General features: G+C 39.8%; 1 protein-coding gene across 1 annotated transcript; it reads left to right on the top strand.

The window, feature by feature from the left end:
- Positions 1–1799: 1799 nt before the first annotated feature.
- On the top strand, positions 1800–20669 carry LOC311489514 (ADAMTS-like protein 2; the record flags this gene model as incomplete). Its single annotated transcript, XM_084546629.1, has 20 exons — positions 1800–1892; positions 4554–4637; positions 5082–5185; positions 8230–8305; positions 8413–8515; positions 8869–9014; positions 9214–9337; positions 10725–10805; positions 11111–11286; positions 11424–11832; positions 12681–12749; positions 12977–13304; positions 13717–13823; positions 14590–14716; positions 15374–15587; positions 16128–16283; positions 16425–16595; positions 16674–16850; positions 18435–18588; positions 18758–20669. 20 exons carry the CDS (start codon positions 1800–1802, stop codon positions 18904–18906), a joined length of 3048 nt encoding a protein of 1015 aa, XP_084402755.1. The 3' UTR covers positions 18907–20669.
- Between the last annotated feature and the right edge of the window lie 1430 nt (positions 20670–22099).

The following is a 22099-nucleotide window of genomic DNA, read 5'->3' on the forward strand; positions in this document are numbered from 1 at the left end:
GCAGAGGGAAATAGGCTGATTACTTCCCTTTCCTCCCTCTCATTTAGGTCTCACCAATCTCCTTCAGTCATTCATTTGTGCATCCATTCAATTTCATATTCAAGCACTACATTGTTTTACATTAACTTTACTGTAATTGAACATTACCAAAATATATATAAAGTAAATACATGGGTTTGAAGTCAATAGAAGTCTCAAAAGATGTTTATTTTATTTTTATTTTTTGCTTCCATGAGATATCAAACAAATAGTGACCATCGACAACAAGCTGAACTGGAAGACCAACAGTACAGCTGTGTACAAGAAGGGCTGCAGCAGACTCTATTTCGTGAAGATACTGAGGTCCTTCAATGTGAGCAGCAAGATCCTGGAGATCTTTTACCAGTCTGTTGTGGCCAGCACCCTTTTCTCTGCTGTGGTCTGCTGGGGGAACAGCATTGCAGCCAGTGACGCCAACAGACTGAACAAACTGATCAGGAAGGCTGGCTCCGTCATTGGCTGCAGACAGGAAACTTTTAAAGTGGTGGTGGAGAAGAGGACACTAAACAAACTGTTATAAATCATGGATATCCCTGACCACCCTCTCCACCACACAATAGACAGACAACGAAGCGCCTTCTACAGAAGGCTCAGACAACTTAGTTGTCTCAAAGAACGAGACTGTCCTCCTAGAATGCTACAGGAAATCTTTCCTGCCTCAAGCCATCAAGCCAACTCCTGTGTGACAGATGACACTCTGGACTATTGTTTTTGCACATATTGCACATGGTTGTTTGGTTATTGGTTGTAAATTAATTTCATTTCTTTGCAATTCAATTTTTAATATTCGCTTATTTTAATATTCACTTATTTTATAATTCTTGTAAATATTGTGTGTATTTAGATTTAAATGACTATGCATGTGGCCACCTGTATTTGAAAGACTGGAAAATAAAACAGCGAAACTGTCAACAAAGCAGTTGGACGACTTACTAAAAAGCCTACTGGGCACAGTGCCAGGACATCAGGGTGCCCATGAGGAAACATGTTTGAAATGATTCAACATTACTACAAAGAGGTGGAAGTATGAAAGAAAATGCGAAAAATAACTAAACCGGGAAATAAAATCGATAGATAAGCAAAATAACCACCTCAAATATGATGAATATTCAAATTAACCACAAGATGGTGCAAAATGACCACATCCAAAACTACCACAGAAAAAAACACAAAATGAAGAGCAACATTATGCAAAACAAAACGAACAAAAAAAAAAAAAAAATGCAAACGAATACAAGGAGAGACCAAATAACCCCAAAGACATGTGAACCTCATACTAGTCTCTGCAAAGAGACACAAGAAACTGACAAACAAAAACATTAATGGGTGCAAAACGAGTACACGGATAGGTTCCTAAAAGCCACAAAACAACCACATATGTATTTATTTATTTATTGTCTCTTTCAGTCTGAGTGCTTTTTAAACGTGAATTAAACGACCTTTGCCTGGCCTATTTTTGGCCTATGAGAAGGGTTTAAAAGTAATATATTAATGGTGGAGAATCTGTATCGTTGTCTTTGTCTCCAGAGGCACAGCTTATTGAGAAATATACAAAATAAGGTCAGCATGGGGAAGTCATGATTCTACTCTAGGGCTCTTGTCGTTCGTGGCGTGCCCGCGCGCGCGTGAGAACGAGAGCAAGCCCAGAAGGCGTAGCTACATCAAAGGGGGTTCGAAATGGGAGGAGGAAGGCGAGGAGTGAGGAGGGGAGAAGAGGTAAGGGGAGGGTGAGTGTTGTCGGTCCCTGACATGAATGAACCATGTTCGGTAACGGAGGCTTAGCTCTCCCCGTTTGCTCCTTTCTCCTTCTGCACCTCCCGGTTCTTCCGCTAACGAACAACTGGCCGGTTAAGGTAAATAGCTCGCGGTGTAGCCGTTCGTTCACCACACAGAGCTGTGTCCATTTGAATAACGTTTTAAAAGTTATGAACAGCACTGTGTAGTTTTCCCTTGGGGGGGACTACTACGGCTACTCCAAGAGTCCGTCACTTTGTTTCAGCTTTGTTTGTCGTCTAGTTCTCACATTGAATTAATATATTCTACCATTCGGTTTATATTTAACTTAGTAGCGCTTGTCTCTAGCTTAAAATATCGTCTCTAGAGCAGTTCTGGCTTCAAACGACCACACAGTACTGTATGTGAACCTATAACTTCTACCAAATGCGGGAATGTCACCGTTCCCCTCGACGAATCACCTAGAAAAGTTGATAATCTGAATTTAGTCAGATGCATGGGGGCATATTGTGTTGTATAATTCATGACAACGACTTGAAATTTCTTCGCTGCTGTGATTTCATCCAACACGCATCTTTGCAGTTTTACATGAATGGTGTAGCCTAAATGTCAAATAGTGTTTGATGTGCCATTTTTACAAACTTCCCAATTATAACGCAGAAGAACTGAGTTCGAATTTAGTTGTGCTCAAAACAGGCCTTTTAAACCACAGTGTAACTCTATGTGGTTTGTCTTGATCAGCAGACTACAATAGTTTCTGGGGGAGGTGAGTGTTTAGACTGTCACTCTGCTTCCCCCCATTCAACTTGCCTGTTTGTTTATGATGGTACAACTAAACAGCTGCTTTGTTGAACCTGACTGATGTAACAATGATTCAAGAAGGTTCTTTCAAATGTGAGTAAAAGGGGATCTTGTGTGTTGCCTTCTCATTCCAAGTTTTCACATTATGTAGTGCGAGAAGAGTCCTCATCTCTTGATTTAACTGCTTCATCCCATTCAGAAATGGAACAGAAGCTTTCTTTCAACAAATTCATATATAGTACCTAATTTCCATATGTAAGTCACTTGCTGAGATGCAGCAAAATATAACTGAATGAACATCTGCACTTCTTTTTTTTTTTCAGCAGCTGTTGAATAGTTGTTATAGTTGTAGTCTGCACGCAGCACTTCTCTGTTTTCTTGATTCATATTTTTGCTGATGCCACTTAAAGGCAATATGTTACACTATGCAACATTTTGTGTTGTAGGTATAATCCTTGATGTCTTAGTGACTCTGTAGGGCAGTTTTTCAAATGGACACTACTAGGGAAGCAGACATGCTGTTTCCAGTCTGACAGATTACTGGACAGAAAACACCTCTGACTTGATGCTGGAAGGTTAAATCACTGACTGAACATTTGGCTACACCGTTCACTGCGGGCTAAATGACTGGACACATCTTCAGCCTAACCAAAAGGCTTATGCTGACTGTTCAATATGGTAAAGACGAAAACATGGTGCCAAACCTGTCTCCGTGTCTCATTGTTCAAACTCTTAACAGATGCACCTCCAAATGTTGTGCAAACAATTGTTTGCGGACACTTTTTCTCAGCTGTGGTAACCACTAGTGCTAGCAGTTCCCCTTAAACCACAAACTCTGCTTGGCCTGTATGCTCATGTATGGAAGGAACATTGTTGTCCTAGAGATAGCTGATAGCTGACTGTTGTATCATTTAGTCCATTCATGCATTTCTAGAGTAAACATAAAAGGATTTCTGAATGTGAAGCATTGCTGTGTGGATGAAGTTGACCACACATTTGTGTATTGTACACAACAACCACCATGCAATCTAAGATTCTTCTCCAATAGCAGAGAATATTGAATTGAAAAAACACAGGATGTGTCTAAGACTATTGTACAGGTAATCGCTAAGCATTTTTTACTCTGTGAACAATGGATAAGCACCGGTAATGTTAAAATATGTTGTCCATCAAACGTGAATTTGTCTCTATCTTGCCTGATCTGTAGCCATTCAAAAACAATTTTTATTGCCATAAATGTGATAGTAAGCAATTATTACTCTCTAATTTCAGGTCACAAGACACACAGAGTATAACCGTGTGTGTGTTTATGTGCTGAATTAGTCAGAGAGTAATCTGACAGTATAAGGAACGTGTGTAGGCTTGTTTAGGACCCTGTTGAGACAACACTGGATTTGGAGCCTTGATGAGTGTGTTAGTTGAAGGATTAAAAAATACCACTTTAATGAGAAGCAAATCCCATCCTTCTGATGCATGCCAATCCTCTTCAGCTGCCCCGAACAGCTCAGTGTGGGACAGTTGGGATAAGTGTGAATTTTCTTAATGAATAATTTGCATTAGAAAGAGCATCAGTTAGTTTTCACAAGAAACAAAATCAAAATAGATTATGTGATTTTGTCCCTTATCTATTTTGGTTTTTATTACTTCACACAATATTGTAACGTATAATATATGTTTATGTGAATATGTATAATGCTTGTTTTTGTCCATAAATATAAACTAGGGCAGGGACACTGTTTATTCTAACATACCTTGCAGATAATAAGTTCAGTCAAAATCCCAAATTCGAACTGGCATGGTACTTAGCTGAGTTAGAAGCTGTTTTTCTTAACACATGCAATAAATTAAAGGATCACTTCAGCCCAATTCCTATTTTTCAACTATCCATTTGTGAATCCACCTTATATAAAAGGGAGCTTGTAATGTGTTTCATGTTTACACATGTGTTTGTGTATGATGTGTATGTCTGTGTCTGTCAGGACAGAAGTGAAGAGAGAATGGAGCAGCGTAATGTCCATCTGCAATCACATGGAAGTCAAAATGTCAAACACATGAGCAAAAAGGTACTGTAAATCACAACATTTGTTTTGTTGTCTCAGTTTTGTACTGTGAATGTGATATCAGTCTGACCATTTGTAGGTAGGCACACTAAAATTCTACAGACAATGAGAGACAAAGACAAGCACACATGTATAGCAGTGATCAACCATCATTCAGTTATACAATCTTACAATCATGGAAGAAACACATGTATCTATTTAATTATGAGCATTTTTTTCATGTTACGCCATATGTAACTATCATTTGGCAAAATAATGAATCGAACATGGCTGTGACTGGAGAATTATTAAACAAACTCAAACTGCTATTTGAAATCTTACACCTTTGCATGTTTTTTTTTTTTTTTTCTTGACTTGTTCTACTGGGAACTTCTACTTGTTCTTGAATTTCCCTCGGGATTAATAAAGTATCTATCTATCTATCTACTGTACTTTATTTTCCCTCAGGATGAGGTGTTTCAGTGGTGGGGGGAGTGGTCCAGTTGGTCCTCATGTTCCAGAAGCTGTGGAGGAGGAGTGAGGAGTCAGGAGAGACACTGTCTCATACAGAGGTAGACAAGTCATTATTTCTAATGGTACTCTTTCTGAATATTTGGCTTTAACACAAATGCATGTACATGTCTCAGGGTATTTCACTGTCTAACCAACAGTTAAGTTGTTTGGTGTGTTTGAAAATCTCCATTCTTGATAGAATCTGACCAATTGTCAGGAAATAACTAAAGTTACAGCTGCACGATAATGTCTGCCTATTACAGACTCTGACTTTATCACTTAAAAAGTCAACATACACAAAAGATTAAGTTATTATAAGAAGTGACCTAAGCAGGGGAAAAAGCACCCACTATCTGACAAAATGAAGGCCACAATTGCACTGTGCTGTCCTTTGTGAATAAACAGAACTACGCCTGTGGGCTACCACTCAGACCAAGTAGGTTTGTATTTGACACAAAAATCAATAATCAGATGGACTGTTTGATGGTTTATTCATGTCTTGTACAAAAAGTGTATGTACAGGAACGCAAAACATTTAAGGTATGAACACACAGATAACAGACTGCAGAGAATGACCAGAGACATGGCCATATAGAGGGCGAACTTAGGTAAAGCTGTGACCGAATGTGTGTGTTTGTAGCTGTCTTGTTACGTCTGACCTCCCCCTGTCAGACTTGGTCAGACTTGGTCAGACTTGCGGAAGTTTCTGTCAACCAAGATTAACACCACTTTGCCCTCAGTATTGGCCCTCTGTTTCTCCCATTCCTCCCTTGCTTGCCCTTTCTTTCTCCTCTCTTTGCACTTCTCCTTCCCTCTCTTCTCAACTTTTTACTCATCTATCCATTTTTAATCAATTTCTTTCATTGTCACTACTTTTTCACACTCTTGTCTCTACACTTGTCCTCTCTTCGCTGTTACTCCTCTTATGCCTTTTTCCCCTCTCCTGTCCTCGCCCCATCACCTTCTACCAATTAGATGTGACAGTCTTACATGGTGACCTCCCGCTCACCTCTTCCTGCTGTCTCTCCTACTTTACTGTCTAAACAGTGTAGGAGGATGGGCTGGAGAGTGAGACAGAGATAGATAGAGGAGGTGAGTGTGTGGGGGGTTGTAGTTAACACTGTAATGAAAGACAGATGCATTAACTCCATGCTGGAGTTCTCTAGAACCTCCCCAACACACACAGAATAAGGATCATGTTGAACTACAGCACTCTTTTCTTGGTACAGCTGTTGCAGACACATGGTACTTGTAATATTTTGCAAACTTTTGAAGTGCTGAGTCCCTTGAGACATACAGTATTTCCATCAGCTGGTGTGTAAAAAACTCTTTATTCTTTAGCTGTCAAAAAGTTAGTTGTTAAATGAATGCACTTGTATGATTGCACAACTACAAAAGAAGCTGTGCGAAAAGCAGCTTTGGGACCATGAGGTCACTGGTTTGATCCCCACTATTGTCCAATGCTGTTGTGCCTTGAGCAAGTACCTTTAACTGCAGCCCACTGCTCAAAGTGTTCACACTGCTTTGTGAACAAAGGTTGAATGCAGAGAAAGAATTCCCCATGTGGGATCAATAAAGGAAATAAAAAATATAAAATAAACAAAAGAGAATGCAATCACAGTAGAAGGTTATGTTTTTACTATGGATGCAGTGCATAGCGCTCCAGGCTTATGATATTACAAATATCACATCTTCTTAGCCATTACATTTTACCACGTGCTAATTTTGTAGTGTTATGTGTGACTGAACAAAAACATCTCAAAAAGTGTTCTGACATGGATGAAATATAGTTTTATGTAGTGCACAAACAAGAAAATGAAAGCCGCAATTAATTGGAGGAAAGCGGTTCTGATGTCTGAGGAAACTGCAACAACAAAACTAGTAGTACAGCTAAAAGTATCAAAAGATTCTGTGCTGATTGCTTTAGAGTTTCAACATCTTTTTCCATATTTTGCTCGCACAAAGAGCCGGAGAAGAGTGGTTAAATAGCTCCACTCATGTTATTGTATATTATACGTTGAGAAATGAAATGGCAAATGATTAATTTGTTAGTAAGTCGGTTTAAGGGAGACCGTAAAGGGAGTAACGTTGGCATTAGTCAGCTTGAAGCACTTTGAATGTGTTGTGTGAATTTGTGCCAAGTGTCTGTCTGAGAAGTGTATATAAGTACTGTTTGTACATAGTGGCAGCTGTTCGAGCTACTCATTACAGAAACAAACTCACTTTTCATTATGAGCACTAAATGTCAGTGAATCACTGTTTATTCTACAAAGAAATAGCAATGGGTGGGTTGTCATGGAAGCTATGAGGGTGTAAGGGGCCGTGTACCAGAGGAAAAGTTTGGGGAAAAGTGTTCTTCTCTTTACTCTGATTTTGTACATTTCAAAACTCCCCTACACCTCAGCTTTGCGTTGTTATCTAGTCTAGCACTAACAGTGTTTTAGTTTACTTCCTTCAAAGATTATGATGCTGTCCACTATGTGTCGTCAAAATTTTCCACAATTGCTCAGTTGGATTTAGACCTTGAGACTGTGTAGGCCGTCGCATATAATATATATTGGTTTCCTACTTATCAGCCTATTCATTGAGTCATTATGTCATGTACTGAGACACTGATCTTTAGCCTTCGCAGTTTTACCATGCAGCTTGTAGGAATAGTATCTATTGCAGACTGTTCAGTCACTGCCGTGGTCACCAGACAAGATGCTGCCCTGCTTCTTGAGAAGTAGCAGTGAACCCATGTCCTAGCACTGACTGTTAAACAATAATTTAACAATACTTGTTTTACAACTTGCTTCTTATGACATCCGTGTATTATCTTTAAGAAAAACTGTGTCTGTGATTGATTCATTTACACCTCGTCTTACTTAACCTATTCTTGAACATACATTTTAACATACAGCCAACCAAATAAAAAATAAGTGCTTCAGCTGGGGCATGGCGTAACTGATAGACTGAAAAGGAACATGGAATATGCTATGGCAATTTACAGTATTATTTTGTGCATCTAGTGTGCTCTCTTTGCAAAACCATATAGATATAGTAATTATGTTGTTTTTATGATCCTGTTTTTTATATTGTATGCGCTGCGTCACTTTCTCAGGCTGTCAGCCACCCAGAATGTAAACAGCTCATATTGTGTTGGCTCCCCGAAACAGTACCAGCTCTGTCCAAACCAGGTAGGATGCTTCATTTATATTACTGACTAATTAACTGGAAGAACGTAGTGGAAAACAATGTATGTATCCTTATTTCTCTTTGTTTGTATGCATGTTGCATTTTCCAGCCATGTCCCAGCCCCAGTGTTAGCTTCAAACAGCATCAGTGTTCTCAGTTCAACTCTAAAGCCTTTGGGAGAAGACACTATCAGTGGATACCTCTTTACCCAGGTACAGTCTTTATATAGCCATAAGACATTTACACCCATCTGCACCTTAAGATTCACAACTTGTCAGTCTTCCACTCTTTAGTATAGCACATTGTAAATTCTAATTATAAAATGATGCAAATGTGTCATTTGTTGTGCTTCGATTGTATGAATTGTTATTATGTATTATACCAGCAGATGTGAACAATTTGAGAATTTTCATTTGTCAGTGTCGGTATTAGTAAGGTTTGCATTTGTGCAATATCACATTAAAACCAGCTGTATCTAATTGAATTTCATTCATCATTAACAGAAATCCTATATAGTGATGTCAGTAAAGTAAATATCTTCTTAAATATGTATTTCCCTGTGCAGCCGATTACATCAGCATCTCCAGTAAGCCATGTGACCTGCAGTGTACAACTATCAGTGGTGAGCGACAACTTCTAGTCCCTGCCCATGATGGTACCTTCTGTCGTGACACTAAATACCATGGAGTCTGCATAGAAGGGATATGTCAGGTAACCAAACTAGGGAAAGTGGTGATTTCATTTTTGTCTATAAGTATTAATAATAATATTTTTGAAATATATTCAGCGCTAACCAAAATGTGTGTCCTGTTAAAACCAATTGAAAGCAAAAGTTTCTTGATGATAAGAAAAATGGATACGCTATGTGGTGACTCCTCTAAATAACTAACCACCACCTGTTCTGCTCCAGCCTGTAGGTTGTGATGGGGAGCTGTACAGCAGTAAGACAGTAGATAGATGTGGTATATGTGGAGGCAACGGGACATCATGCCAGCACATCTCTGGATCCTATAGGAAGGCACTCACACAGTTAGGTAACACACATGTTGACAGATGAGCATGTGAATATGTCCCTTTTGTTCATGACATGTTTCATGCAGAATGTCAGTTCAGCCTTAAACTGGTGTGATAGCTGCGCAATGACTATTGAATATTGCTATACCATTTTTACTGCTTAGTGTAAATGCAGCTCTTCCACCAACCTGGGGTTTGAAATTCTCCATCAGTCATCAGTTTGATTTCCACTTAACTCTGGTAGTATCTGTACATGCATATTGTTTTGGTTTTATCTGTCTGCATTTTAGGGCCTGTTCAGACCTTGTATTAAGATCCGATCTGGGCTATTCAGTTGCAAATGGCCAGCTTTAGGTACATATGTTCAGACATGCGTCTCCAGATTCAATCTCATTTTCGTGCTCTTTATGCAAATAAACCCCGACATCATCTGGGGGCCCAGTAGAATATTTTGACAGCAGCTGTCTCTAATGGATCTCTACCGCAGCTTGTTTTGTGTGTGTGCGTCATAACTTTGGCATATGTATTGATCTGTAAGACATAGGTGATTGAGGAAATATGTAATGTAACCACAAATGGCTCCTCATACGTCAATATGACTGCGTGAGTAATTCACACAGAATCATACTCATGTACTCATATTAAATACTTTAATTTGTAAAATCTTTTTTAAATGTATTTTTCAGTTGACAGCTACAAGGACAGAATATTTTAAAAGGCTCTCATTACTAATGAACAAACATCACTTACGTTGCTTTTCCCTTTTCAGGCGATCGTTTATAATAGTGTGTGTTTGTTTCTGATTGACCTAGGCAAACATCATTCATTACCTGAGTATAGATGGTCTTTGATGCGACTCAGGACGCTTTGTGTTCACGCTACCAAAGGAATGTGGACACCTCCACATGTCAGAGATTGTATCTCTCAAATGTGATCTCAATGCGTCCTGGGGGTGTTCACTGATCCAGAGATCGCGATGAGATAGGGACAGATCGGATCTTAATGCAAGGTCTTAACAGGCCCCTAGAGGGGTGCCTCTGCGAGTCTGCATTCAGCCAGTGTAATAGAGAAGGGTAAAATGTCCTTTCTGGTATTGAAGATTCCAAAAAGGACATCTTTTTTTAGAACTTTTCACAGTTAAATCTGTGATAACCCAGATATAGCCGGGGTAATATTTGAGTGTGTTCTCAATAAATGTGATTTTGGTTAACCGACTCTGGAGAAGCTGAGATGTGAGTGACACAAAGCCTACAGTATAATTAAACATAGTATTCTGACAGAAACATGTTTGTGATATTTTTTGGGAATAATATTAGAGTTTGTCATTTCATGTTGAACACAGTTTTGTTATAGTGTTTCCTGATGGCCGTCAAATTATTAGTTTAAAGTAGGAATTTTTGTCATCAGGTTATGTGTTTATCACCAACATCCCAGCTGGAGCTTCAGACATTCAAATCATAGAGAGACACAAGACTGAAAACATCCTGGGTGAGAACCTACATCTTCTTTAAGGTCAATATACTGATTATGAAATAAAAGATTTTAAGTCATCAGTACCAGTTGAACACTGCGTATAAGATGTTTCTAAAATACAATGCTATGTTTTCTAAGCTATCAATATGAGCTAAACCAACTGATCTCAATCTGGTAATCTGGTAAAGGGACTTTCCTAAACAAATAGCAAAAGTAGGGATTGAAAAATATTAATATTTATTGTGCAAGTATGCCGGGGTTCTGACCCATTTTTAAGTAACACCAGTTTAGTTATACTCTCTGTTTCTCCTCCTATCTAGCCCTGTCAGATGAAGCAGGACATTTCTTCTTCAATGGAAACACTGTTTTTGACAATCCTCAAAACTTCCATGTTGCGGGAACAGTATTCAAATACCGACGTCCAAGCAATGTGTTCTCAGATGGGCTGGAATACATCATCGCCCAGGGACCCACAGTGCAGGGTCTTAATGTTATGGTAGCACACATCATATTCACACACTTATTTTGTGAGGAAGCCAGTGTGTATCAATGTATTTTTCTCTGCATGACAAGGTTACTTGTCATTTCAGAGTTAAGTGGTTAATCAGTACCATTTTATCCATGTCCATGTAGTACTACAACCTGAATGGAAAACTCCCCCACATCACTTATGAGTATACCATCCCCCTCAAGTCTGATGACATCACCGTGGCAGAAGGCCTCACTTCCACTCCTGCACATTCTCATCTTAACCTCACCTATAATGAGGTAAATGAAGATGTCATGGATCAAAGCAGCTTGATGAACCACAGCAGAGCTGTAGAATCTGTCCATCACTACAACACCCAGCTGGGAGCCGATGACCACTCAGATGTCCAGCTGCACGAAGAAGAAGAAGATGAGGAAGTGGTGTGGGAGATACGGACACCCAGTCCACCACCACCAGTGGCCATCTTTGTGTACAGACCAGATGATGTCACCAGCCATGTATTCACCTACAATGATGTGGAGGAGAAGCTACCTCCAGCACCCTCTGGCTACAGTGAGTGAGACTGATCCTTCTACTAATAATGGGCCTTTGTTTTGCTAAAGCTGCTGACAGACATCATTTGCAATGATGCTTGTATTCCACTAATTTATCAGAATGATAATCATAATTAAACGGCCTCAACCAAAGATATCAGAACATGCAGGTCTGATCCAGCCCAATTACAATAAATGTTCTGTTTGCGAGTGAGGGTCAAACTTTAGAATATTAGTGAGTAATAACCCCTGATATGCTTGAACCAGTCGTTTCTTACTTGTTGGAATAAATGAATTCATTCTACAAACATTTGCCCCTCATGTGGTACATGTCAAGTGGCATGAAGGGTTTTTTTGGGAGCAACAGAAAACAAAGAAAACTTGTTGCTGACTGACATAACTTTTGTTGAGATTGAAGTTGATCAAACAAACATTTGAAAGATGAACAAATTCAAAGTTGTCAGTAAAGTTGGGGGAACAAAAAAAGAATCTGTTACATTTCATGCAGATTCATCGCTACACAGCATGCAGAACCACTTGGTGAATGTCACCACCACAACACCTTGTGCAAAAACATCCCATTCTGGTTAATGTTTTGGGGCATGTGAAATGCATAAATCATATCGGATCATTTTGTTGCTAATGCTTTGTAGCATCCATGTAAGCGGTTAAGTTAGAATCTCTCATCAGAATGATTTCATTCAAGTAGAAACATTTTCCATGTGAAAGTTGTCAGCATGTCAGAGTGATTAGTTGCTTAAAGCTTTTAGTCAGTCTGAACAGAACTTCTTTTGGACTCTGTCCAGCCTATTAATATCTACCTTAAGTTTTTATACCACTGCCTCTCTTTTTGTTCTGTTAATTTAGGGAGTTCATCCAACTCAATTGATGAGCCTTCCACTGCTGATGACAACACACTGGTGCTCACATTCCCAGGTAGCAAAGACAAACCTTTTCTTTTTCATTTTGTAACTTCAAAAAAAAAGAAAAGAAAATCATGTATAGAGCCAAAATATCTGTTTTTATTTTTTATGTTGAAATATGATAAAATACAAAGAGACATTTCAAGACATTTTATAGTATTTTTTTTAAGGATCTTTACTGAAAGAGGTGAACATTGTGGAACTATAATTAATAGCATGATTTATTTGGTGTATTCACAGGTAGCCAGAGTGTTCATTCTCCAGCCCTGTCGGAAGATGACCCCTACCTGCTACTGGAGGATTTACATTACAACCAGACACAGTCAAACACACACTCTGTCAAACATACACTCACTGTTCTGCATTCACAAGCAGAAACACATGTGGAAACACTGCCAGCCACAGACACAGAAATACACACAGACTCACAATTAGAAATGCACTCACACATGCTCACAGCCACTGACACACAATCTGTTGCACATGCAGAAACAGAAACTGGTACACACACCGCCATCTTGGTACAACTGCAACAGGTGTCAGCAGTCCAGGCTGCCAACACAGAGAGGTATGAGGCAACAGCTGTACAAGAGATATTTGCTTGAAGACCATGGAGTGCTATTCACCATACATTTATATCATATAATATTTAACAGCTTGAATCTTTGGAGTTTATTGTGTTACTCTCTCCTAATTTTTTTATCATCATTCATATGTCAGTTATGATTAGATTTCATAATGAGCACTAAATTACCTAAATTGTTGCATTAAGATGTTTTATTACGATAATCTTCATTCCAATCTTGTACCCACACTGTTTAATGACTGTGTAGGGACATGCCTGCTTGTCTAGATGATACCCTCACTGTGCATATGGCTTAACAGTGATTGTTACATTTGTGGTTTTTTATGAAATGGAACTGGAAAATATCAGGTTTATGAAATCTGCTTGCCTGTCTCTGTTTCTGTTTCCCCTCTAGCAATGACTTTGATGTAGGTCTGGAGCCAGATAGATCTATTAGTCTGGCAGACATGTATCGATGGAAGGTTTCTGCTTATGCCCCATGCAGCTCAACCTGTACGACAGGTAATTCCCACATTTAGTCTGGTTTTTAACTGATAATGCTTCCTGAGAAAGTTGCTCTTTCGCAGCCAAAAGCAATGGCTGTGCCTGATTGGTTGGTACTGTAGTTATCACATCAGCAGTGTAATTTTTAATCATTGTGCTGGGTATATTAAACTGCAGACAATCATGTTTTTTTATTTCTAATACATTTGTTAAAAAAATCTATAAACTTGTTTTAACATGTTGGCGTTTATATTCTTTAAAAGATAAAGGTGAAGGAATCTGCAACCATTGTGAAAGTCTACACTCAATTCAATTTTATTTATATAGCGTCAATAACAATACAAATCGTCTCAAGACGCTTTACAAAACCCGGCCTCTACATGGAACAGGCATAACATTATGACCACCTTCCTAATATTGTGTAGGTCTCCATCCAAAACAGTTGCGACTCATCAAAGAATGGACATGAGCCTTCTGAGGGTGTCCAGTGGTGGGGGTGTTTGGCCCCCACTAACAGAATGTTGTTAGTGGGGGCCTTTGGGGCCTTTGGGGCCTTTGGGTCCTATGGGTCGAGGGGAGGAACCTCTGTGAGTCATCCCACAGATACTTCATCAGTTTGGGATCTAGTGAATTTGGAGGCCACAACACCTTGTGCTGTTTTTTATATTTTTTGATTGTCACAAGACGGTCAGTGTTATTCATTTCCCTTGTCAGTGGTTTTAATTTTGTGGCTGATCGGTATAAGTACTCTATGTTAACATTGTGTATACATGTGCATTCTCAGGAATAACCACCAGCTATGCCCTTTGTGTCCGGTATGATGGTACTGAAGTCGATGACAGTTACTGTGACTCTCTGACCAGACCAGAGCCTACACATGAGTTCTGCACTGGAAAAGAGTGTCCTCCACGGTATGCCCTAACTGACTCAACTCGTAGACTACCTGACACAAAATGTACGTGAGATTTAACACAGTTTTCTCTGCACATGGCAAAGAAGTGGTGATTTATTAGAAAAACAAATACATCATCTAAATTTGAAAAAAGTGATTTAAAGACACAGAATGTACAGTAACATGTTTTAATCTACTTAAACAAGCCTTCATGGTAAAACTAAAAATTACATTATTCACTCTCTGGGGTTTCTTAGGTCACAGAAAATTGGAAAGGCACTCACCTGTGTCTTTCATATATTGAATGAGGTCTTGTACAAGTTTAAAGAAACTAGACCTATCTGCATGTTTCTTTGTGTGCATATGAAGCAATGAAATGCAAACAGTGGGCAAGAGTCCAGAGTTTACACTCTACACTGATTATCTGCAATGGCACTAAGGGACACTAAGCTGAACATGGACAGCATGGACAGACAGCATATTGTAGTTTTACTGGCATTGATTCATTTACAAAATAAAAATCTCTGTTAAAGTGCTTCTAAATTGTTCATCTGAAAACATAAACATAAGCTCAATCTCTTGACTAAAATTATTTCTTTTTCCAAATAGCCCTGAAATAGTATTATATGTCAATGAAGACCTTATTAACTACACCATCTCACCACTTTCTCTTCAGATGGGAGACCAGTGGCTGGAGTGAGTGCTCCCGAACCTGTGGTGAGGGCGTTCAGTACCGTACTGTACGCTGCTGGAAGATGCTGTCACCTGGTCTTGACTCCTCTGTGTACGATTCACTGTGTCTGTCACATGACCTTCACAAACCAGCCAACAGAAAGGTCTGCCATGGCCAGAGCTGTGGACCACAGTGGGAGGTGTCTGAGTGGTCTGAGGTAGTACATAATAGCACAGTGCAGTGGTTTGACTTTCTCTTGATTAGTTTATCGATTTCACAGTTCTCTTTCAATGCTCATGAACTCACACCAGAGTACACCTAGTAACCGGCAGTTGTCCTTTTTGCTCGCTCGTCCCAAAAAAAAAGACATTGATTGGTCAAGACATCAGTTTTAATGGTTACCTACAAACTTGTTCAATTGTAGTTATGTATTTAAGCAAAACAAAAACTGTGCCCGTATACACATTAAAACAAGTTTTAATGTAGTTATAGTTTCTGTTCACACTGGCCATGAAAAGATCACTTTCTGATATTTGTGAGGTTTATCTGAGGCATGTTATAAAAATCAGATAGACATGTTCTAAAGAGCTACTCTTTTTAGTTCTAATTTTAGTTCTAAAAGCTGTGAACTTTAAGTGGCGGTTAAGTTAAATAGAACAACACGCTGATAATTAATTTCTAATGAGAATGCTTGCGTATAAAGTATGTAACTACAAGGCTGTTAATCTGTGTGTCTTTCTGTCTCTATGCGTGTTAGTGCTCAGCACGCTGTGGCTCTCGGGGCGTCCAGACTCGAGAGGTTCGCTGCTCTATGGAAATTAGACTATGTAACAAATCCTCTCAGCCAATGGAAAGTCAGGAATGTGAAGGCCCTCCTTGTGACAGGCGATGGACAGTTTCTGATTGGGGACCTGTGAGTTTTTCAGTATACTGTATACACCCATTTACCAGAGCTACATATAACCATATCAGTGACACGAGTACCGTCTATGTTTGTTTCATGGTAACTTTCATGTGTATACCATTTAAATAAAACGTGTGTATATGGCGGCAGTGCTCAGGCGTGTGCGGGGACGGAAGGATGGTGCGTGCTGTGACCTGTCGTTCATCAGGTGGCCTTGTGATGTCAGAGGGGCAGTGTGACCAATCACTGCGTCCACTGGCTATCTATCCTTGTGGTGACAGAGACTGCGCTCCCCACTGGGTTGAACAGGAGTGGCAACCGGTAAATGTGGCACATTTTAGAGGTTTTTTGTAGCATATATATTTTCTACTTTATTGAAGGTCCAGTTGTCTTTTTCAGTGTAATGCCACATGTGGGCGGGGTGCACGGCAGCGCCAGGTGGTGTGTGCTGGCCTGGAAGGAGGTGTGTTCAAAGAATTTCCAGACAGCAGCTGTGACCAAACCAACAAACCAGAGACCAGCTCCTCCTGCTTCCAGAGACCCTGCTCCAAATGGTTCACCACATCCTGGTCTCAGGTAACATTTCTTTCTGTTTGTATGCCCCCATACTGATGCATCTACTAGCCAGTACACAGTGATACTCAAGTCAGTTTTAGTCCAATATTCTAAAAGACTGCCTCCAGGTGCTTTACTATCCAAACGGAACATGACACCCTCTGTCCTTAGAGACTTGACAAAAATAGAAGAAACCTCTGAAAGAGCAACTGAGTCTGCCATGACAGACTGACACTAAATAGATGTGTGCTAAGACAGTCTACATAGTGGATTCACAGTATGAACAATATTATTATACACTGCCTGGCCAAAAAAAATAGTCACCACCTGGATTTAACTAAGCAAATAGGTAGGAGCCTCCTATTGGATAATTACTGCATGGGGGATTATCTTTCAGCTGGAAACAAGTTATTTAACCCCAACTGATGCAATGAGTAGCTTCTCATTTCTTAAACAACCATGTCTAAAGACACATGCCGTGGTCGTGGAAGAGATGTTAGTCTGTTTGAGAAGGGTCAAATCATTGGCATGCATCAAGCAGAGAAAACATCTAAGGAGATTGAAGAAACTACTAAAACTGGGTAAAGAACTGTCCAACGCATTATTAAAAACTGGAAGGATAGTGGGGAACCATCGTCTTCCAGGAGGAAATGTGGTTGGAAAAAAATCCTGATTAATCGTGATCAGCAGTCACTTAAAACGTTTAGTGAAATCAAATTGAAGAAAAACACAGGACTATGTTTAATAGTGAAAGTAAGAGCATTTTCACACGTACAGTGTGAAGGGAACTCAAGGGATTGGGACTGAACAGCTGTGTAGCCTTAAGAAAACCACTAATCAGTGAGGCTAACTGGAAAAAAAGGCTTCAATTTGCTAGGGAGCATAAAGATTGGACTCTGGAGCAATGGAAGAAGGTCATGTGGTCTGATGAGTCAGATATACCCTGTCCCAGAGTGATGGGGGCATCAGGGTAAGAAGAGAGGCAGATGAAGTGATGCACCCATCATGCCTAGTGTCTACTGTACAAGCCTGTGGGGGCAGTGCTATGATCTGGGGTTGCTGCAGTTGCTCAGGTCTAGGTTCAGCAACATTATGTGTCCAAAGAATGAGGTCAGCTGACTACCTGAATATACTGAATGACCAGGTTATTCCATCAGTGGATTTGTTCTTCCCTGATGGCACGGGCATATTCCAAGATGACAATGTCAGGATTCATGGGGCTCAAATTGTGAAAGAGTGGTTCAGGGAGCATGAGACATTTTCACACATGGATTGTCCACCACAGAGTCCAGACCTTAACCCCACTGAGAATCTTAGGGATGTGCTGGAGAAGGCTTTGTGCAGTGGTCAGACTCTCCCATCATCAATACAAGATCTTGGTGAAAAATGAATACAACACTGGATGGAAATAAATCTTGTGACGTTGCAGAAGCTTGTCGAAACAATGGCGCTAAAGGCGGTCCAACAGAATGTTAGAGCGTCTGATGTTTTTTGTGGTGGCAACTTTTTTTTTTGGCCTCACCACCATGAAGAAGAAGACGTGTATCGTGTCTCAAAGTAACTTATTCATTATATGTTGAATCCTTTCCACTCTTGTCCCCTCAGTGTAGTAAGACCTGTGGGAGTGGCGTCCAGGTTCGAGAAGTCAAGTGTTACCAGGGGGAGGAGCTGGTAACCAGGGGCCACAGCTGCAACTCTGCCCTAAAGCCAGAGGCCAGACAGAGCTGTGAAATCCAGAGCTGTCCAACTGAAGCACCAGGTACAAAAAGAAACAAAGTAAATGTTTACTGTACCTGATGCCATTATTCAGCACAATTTTAGCTCTTTTAACAAATGAACTACTAGTATAAGAAAATATTTTTTCGTGCAGTACTTCAGTGTTTTTAAGTAGCCTGTATCATCATTGTTGGCTTTTATGTGTTTATCAGCAGCAGCCCCAGCAGCATCAGTAGCAGTAGATGACTCCTGCCAAGACAAGCCAACGGCCAACTGTGCTTTGGTTCTAAAGGTGAAACTGTGTTCCCACTGGTACTACAGAAAGGCCTGCTGCCAGTCCTGCAAAGCACCAAGACCCTAAAGTCTTAAACCCTCACCTCATCACCGATTGCTGGTACCAAAGGTCACACTACATTCTTATTGGTGCTACACAAAAGCCTGCTGCTAGCAATGTAAGGCCTTAGGACATCAACATTAATCTTATTACTGTTAGCTTATCACTGATGTCAAAGGTCAACATGTGGTCACTGTACTACCTTCTACTTGTCAATGTTATTCCTTTACTATTGGTCCCTTTATTTCTAAGTAGAGAACTACTAAAGATAACCATTCTAAATGACCCCTTCCTTCATGTTTCATGTCATAATGTGCCTACTCCATGTGACAGAGGCTTTGGCAATTTATATCTTTGTGTGTCACTACAACCATTCACCCACCACACCTCTCCCAGACAATGTGAAAATAGAGTGACTTTAGGACACACTGGGACCCATTTCTGTTCGTCTGGAACAGATAAAAGAAGTAAATCATTTCCGTTACTTCTTCTTAAGGCGCATTAGAGGGTACATCCAAACTACATGAAAGCCCTGAGGCAGCTTTGTTGTCACTGTGGCAACAGACCAGGACATACAGGACCAGGGGAAAAAATGCAACTGAGTCCCAGCAGCCTTAGCCTGGTCGTGTCCTGCTATACTTAACACAAACCCATACAAAGAGTTCGGTCAGGTTGTACTATTGCTGCGTGCTGGTATGTAACTATATAGTTATCAACAAATTGCCTTCCCACTGTACTGTTGTCACCTGCTATTTTTTAAAAAACACTTAACAAATCCAGTTGCTTACTCATTTCACAGATCCACTTTGCACACAAAAGCAAACTTAGCACTTCTCCTAAAAGGAAAGTCCTTTAATACACCCAGTAAACTGAACTTGGACATATAACATGTGAAACCTGAGTTGTGTCTTGTGTTCAGACTAACACTTCACCTACTACCAAGGTGCATGGAGGAGGAAAAGAAACCTAAAAGGGTCAAAACTCAAGTAACACTTCCAGTATATGGAACAATTTAATAGTACAGTTTATTCTGTTTGATGACTAACAATGAGGCAAAGGAACATTTCCATATCAGTATCATCTGAATGTGTCCTGTTCAGAAATATAGTATGACCAGGATGTTTTTAGCTTAGCTTAGCTTAGCACAAAGACAGGAAGTAAAGAGAAATTGCTACACCTGTTTGTAGTGGAGACTTAAAGATAAACTGATAATTCCTCCTCTATGCCACTAGGAAAGCTAGCACCAGCATATTTCACTAAATGTTTTCAAATCCTTTTAAAGTTACACATTTCTGTTGAGAAAAAAATCCTGAAATTTTTGAAACCTTTCTTCTAAAATATTTGTGACAACTGGAACATGTAAAGGTAGTAGTATCTCTTTAGAATCCTTTATTTGAGATTAGACAACTGAACAAACCTGACTGAAGTTGCTGTCATGAAACAGAAGAATAGTTCAGACCTCAGCAGGGATCAGGGCTGTGGTACTGGTACTAACACGGCTTCTAGTCAGGGCCAAACTCTCCATCTACCCATTACCTTGTGTACATGAGACTGTCCCCTCCCGGAGCATTTTTTACCCGTTGTTACATTGCCCACGGAGCTGCTTTTGTTTTTTGTTGTACTGTATTGCACATAAAGAATAAAAGAACAGCTGTTTTTGACAAGCATCAGCGCCTTACCTCTAATTATTTCTCCTCTTTAAGGACAACCTGAGACCCAAAATGGCCCTAGATAGACCAAAGCAAAATACTTCCCAAAGACAACTTTTGTGGGTGTTACTGAATAAGGAGGGAAAGTACTGAATAATAAGGTGTAGTTGTGAAAAACAGAACAGCTTAAATTTCTATGGTTTCCAGCTTAAACATAGTAATTCAGTGCAGGGCTGTATGGTAACCAAATATAAGCTGATACCATGGAGCATGCTGTTTAGAATGAGGTGCATTCAGCTGTGGGTACTAATTAGGCTACGCTAGTTAAGCCAGAAACATGACCTGCTACCTCTGATGTGTGGATGTGAGAGTGTCATTTTGTGTAGTTTAGAACACTCGCCCCTCTTACCTTACTGAAGTAGCACTATAATGGTTACAACAACGGATGGGATCCCGTCGGATAACCACATCACTCACATGAACGCACACCAATTACTCGCCTGAACTATTTTCTCAAGGCTCATCTGAGGAAACGGGTCTGAGCAGAGGAGTTACAGGCATTCGATAAGAGGACCTCCAGGTGACTTCATTTCACGTTTTATTAAAGAACCCTGTGCATCTGTCAGCAGGAAAGGCCAACAGCTCCAGAGAGAAGGTGAGTACTTTCATGTGGACTAAACAGATAACAGCAGATGTGCTTGCTCTGGGGGTTTCAGGTCAAGTTCTGCTAAGCATTGTGAGATCATTTGTATGAAAAAACTGAAATTGAAGATGAGATGTTTATAACAGTACATAATCTACATGACAAACATGATTTGTTGTATTGCAGGATGTCATACAAAGTATATGAAAATGAATTCAGACTAGTCAATCGCGACATTTTTAACAGTGTTTATGCTGGTGTTCCATTTATTCCCAGATGTTAACAGGTTGTAAACGGTAGGCTGTATTTGTGGCCTAAAATGTTGACTTACTTCAGCATCACGCAGACTCCCCTCTGGCAGACGGCTGCGATCCATCGAGTGTAGGACCACTCGCATGGCGAACAGTTTTTTCCCAACCGCAGTCCGTCTGCTAAACAATACCAAGCCCCCCCCCCATGAACACATCAGACTCACTACCTCACTACCACAGTTCTGGTGGAATATATATATATATATATATACTGTGTATATATTTTTGCATTTTGTATTTTTTGTATTTTTGTATTTTATATATAGTTTCTATATTTATTTTATTTTATTTCATTTTATTTTATGCGTACCAACACCAAGGCAAATTCCTTGTATGTACAAACATGCTTGGCAATAAAGTCTTTTCTGATTCTGATTCTGATACTTGCTGACAATTTAAATGAAGCTTTAAATGTGGTATTTCTATGAAGTAGCTCAAATATCACAAAAACTTAACTGTTGTAGCTTTAGCCTACCTGTTTTTTAGTTCATTGTAAGGGCGATGCTGTAGATATTTTGTATTTTCATTCTTATCCAAAATCTCATGAGAAGCAAACATTTGGATGTACAAAAACGGCGAAAATACAATACTTCTCCCAGAAATGTGTGCCTTTTATT

This window comes from Chelon labrosus (assembly GCF_963514085.1).
Source record: "Chelon labrosus genome assembly, chromosome: 6".
NCBI classification, from domain to species: Eukaryota; Metazoa; Chordata; class Actinopteri; order Mugiliformes; family Mugilidae; genus Chelon; species Chelon labrosus.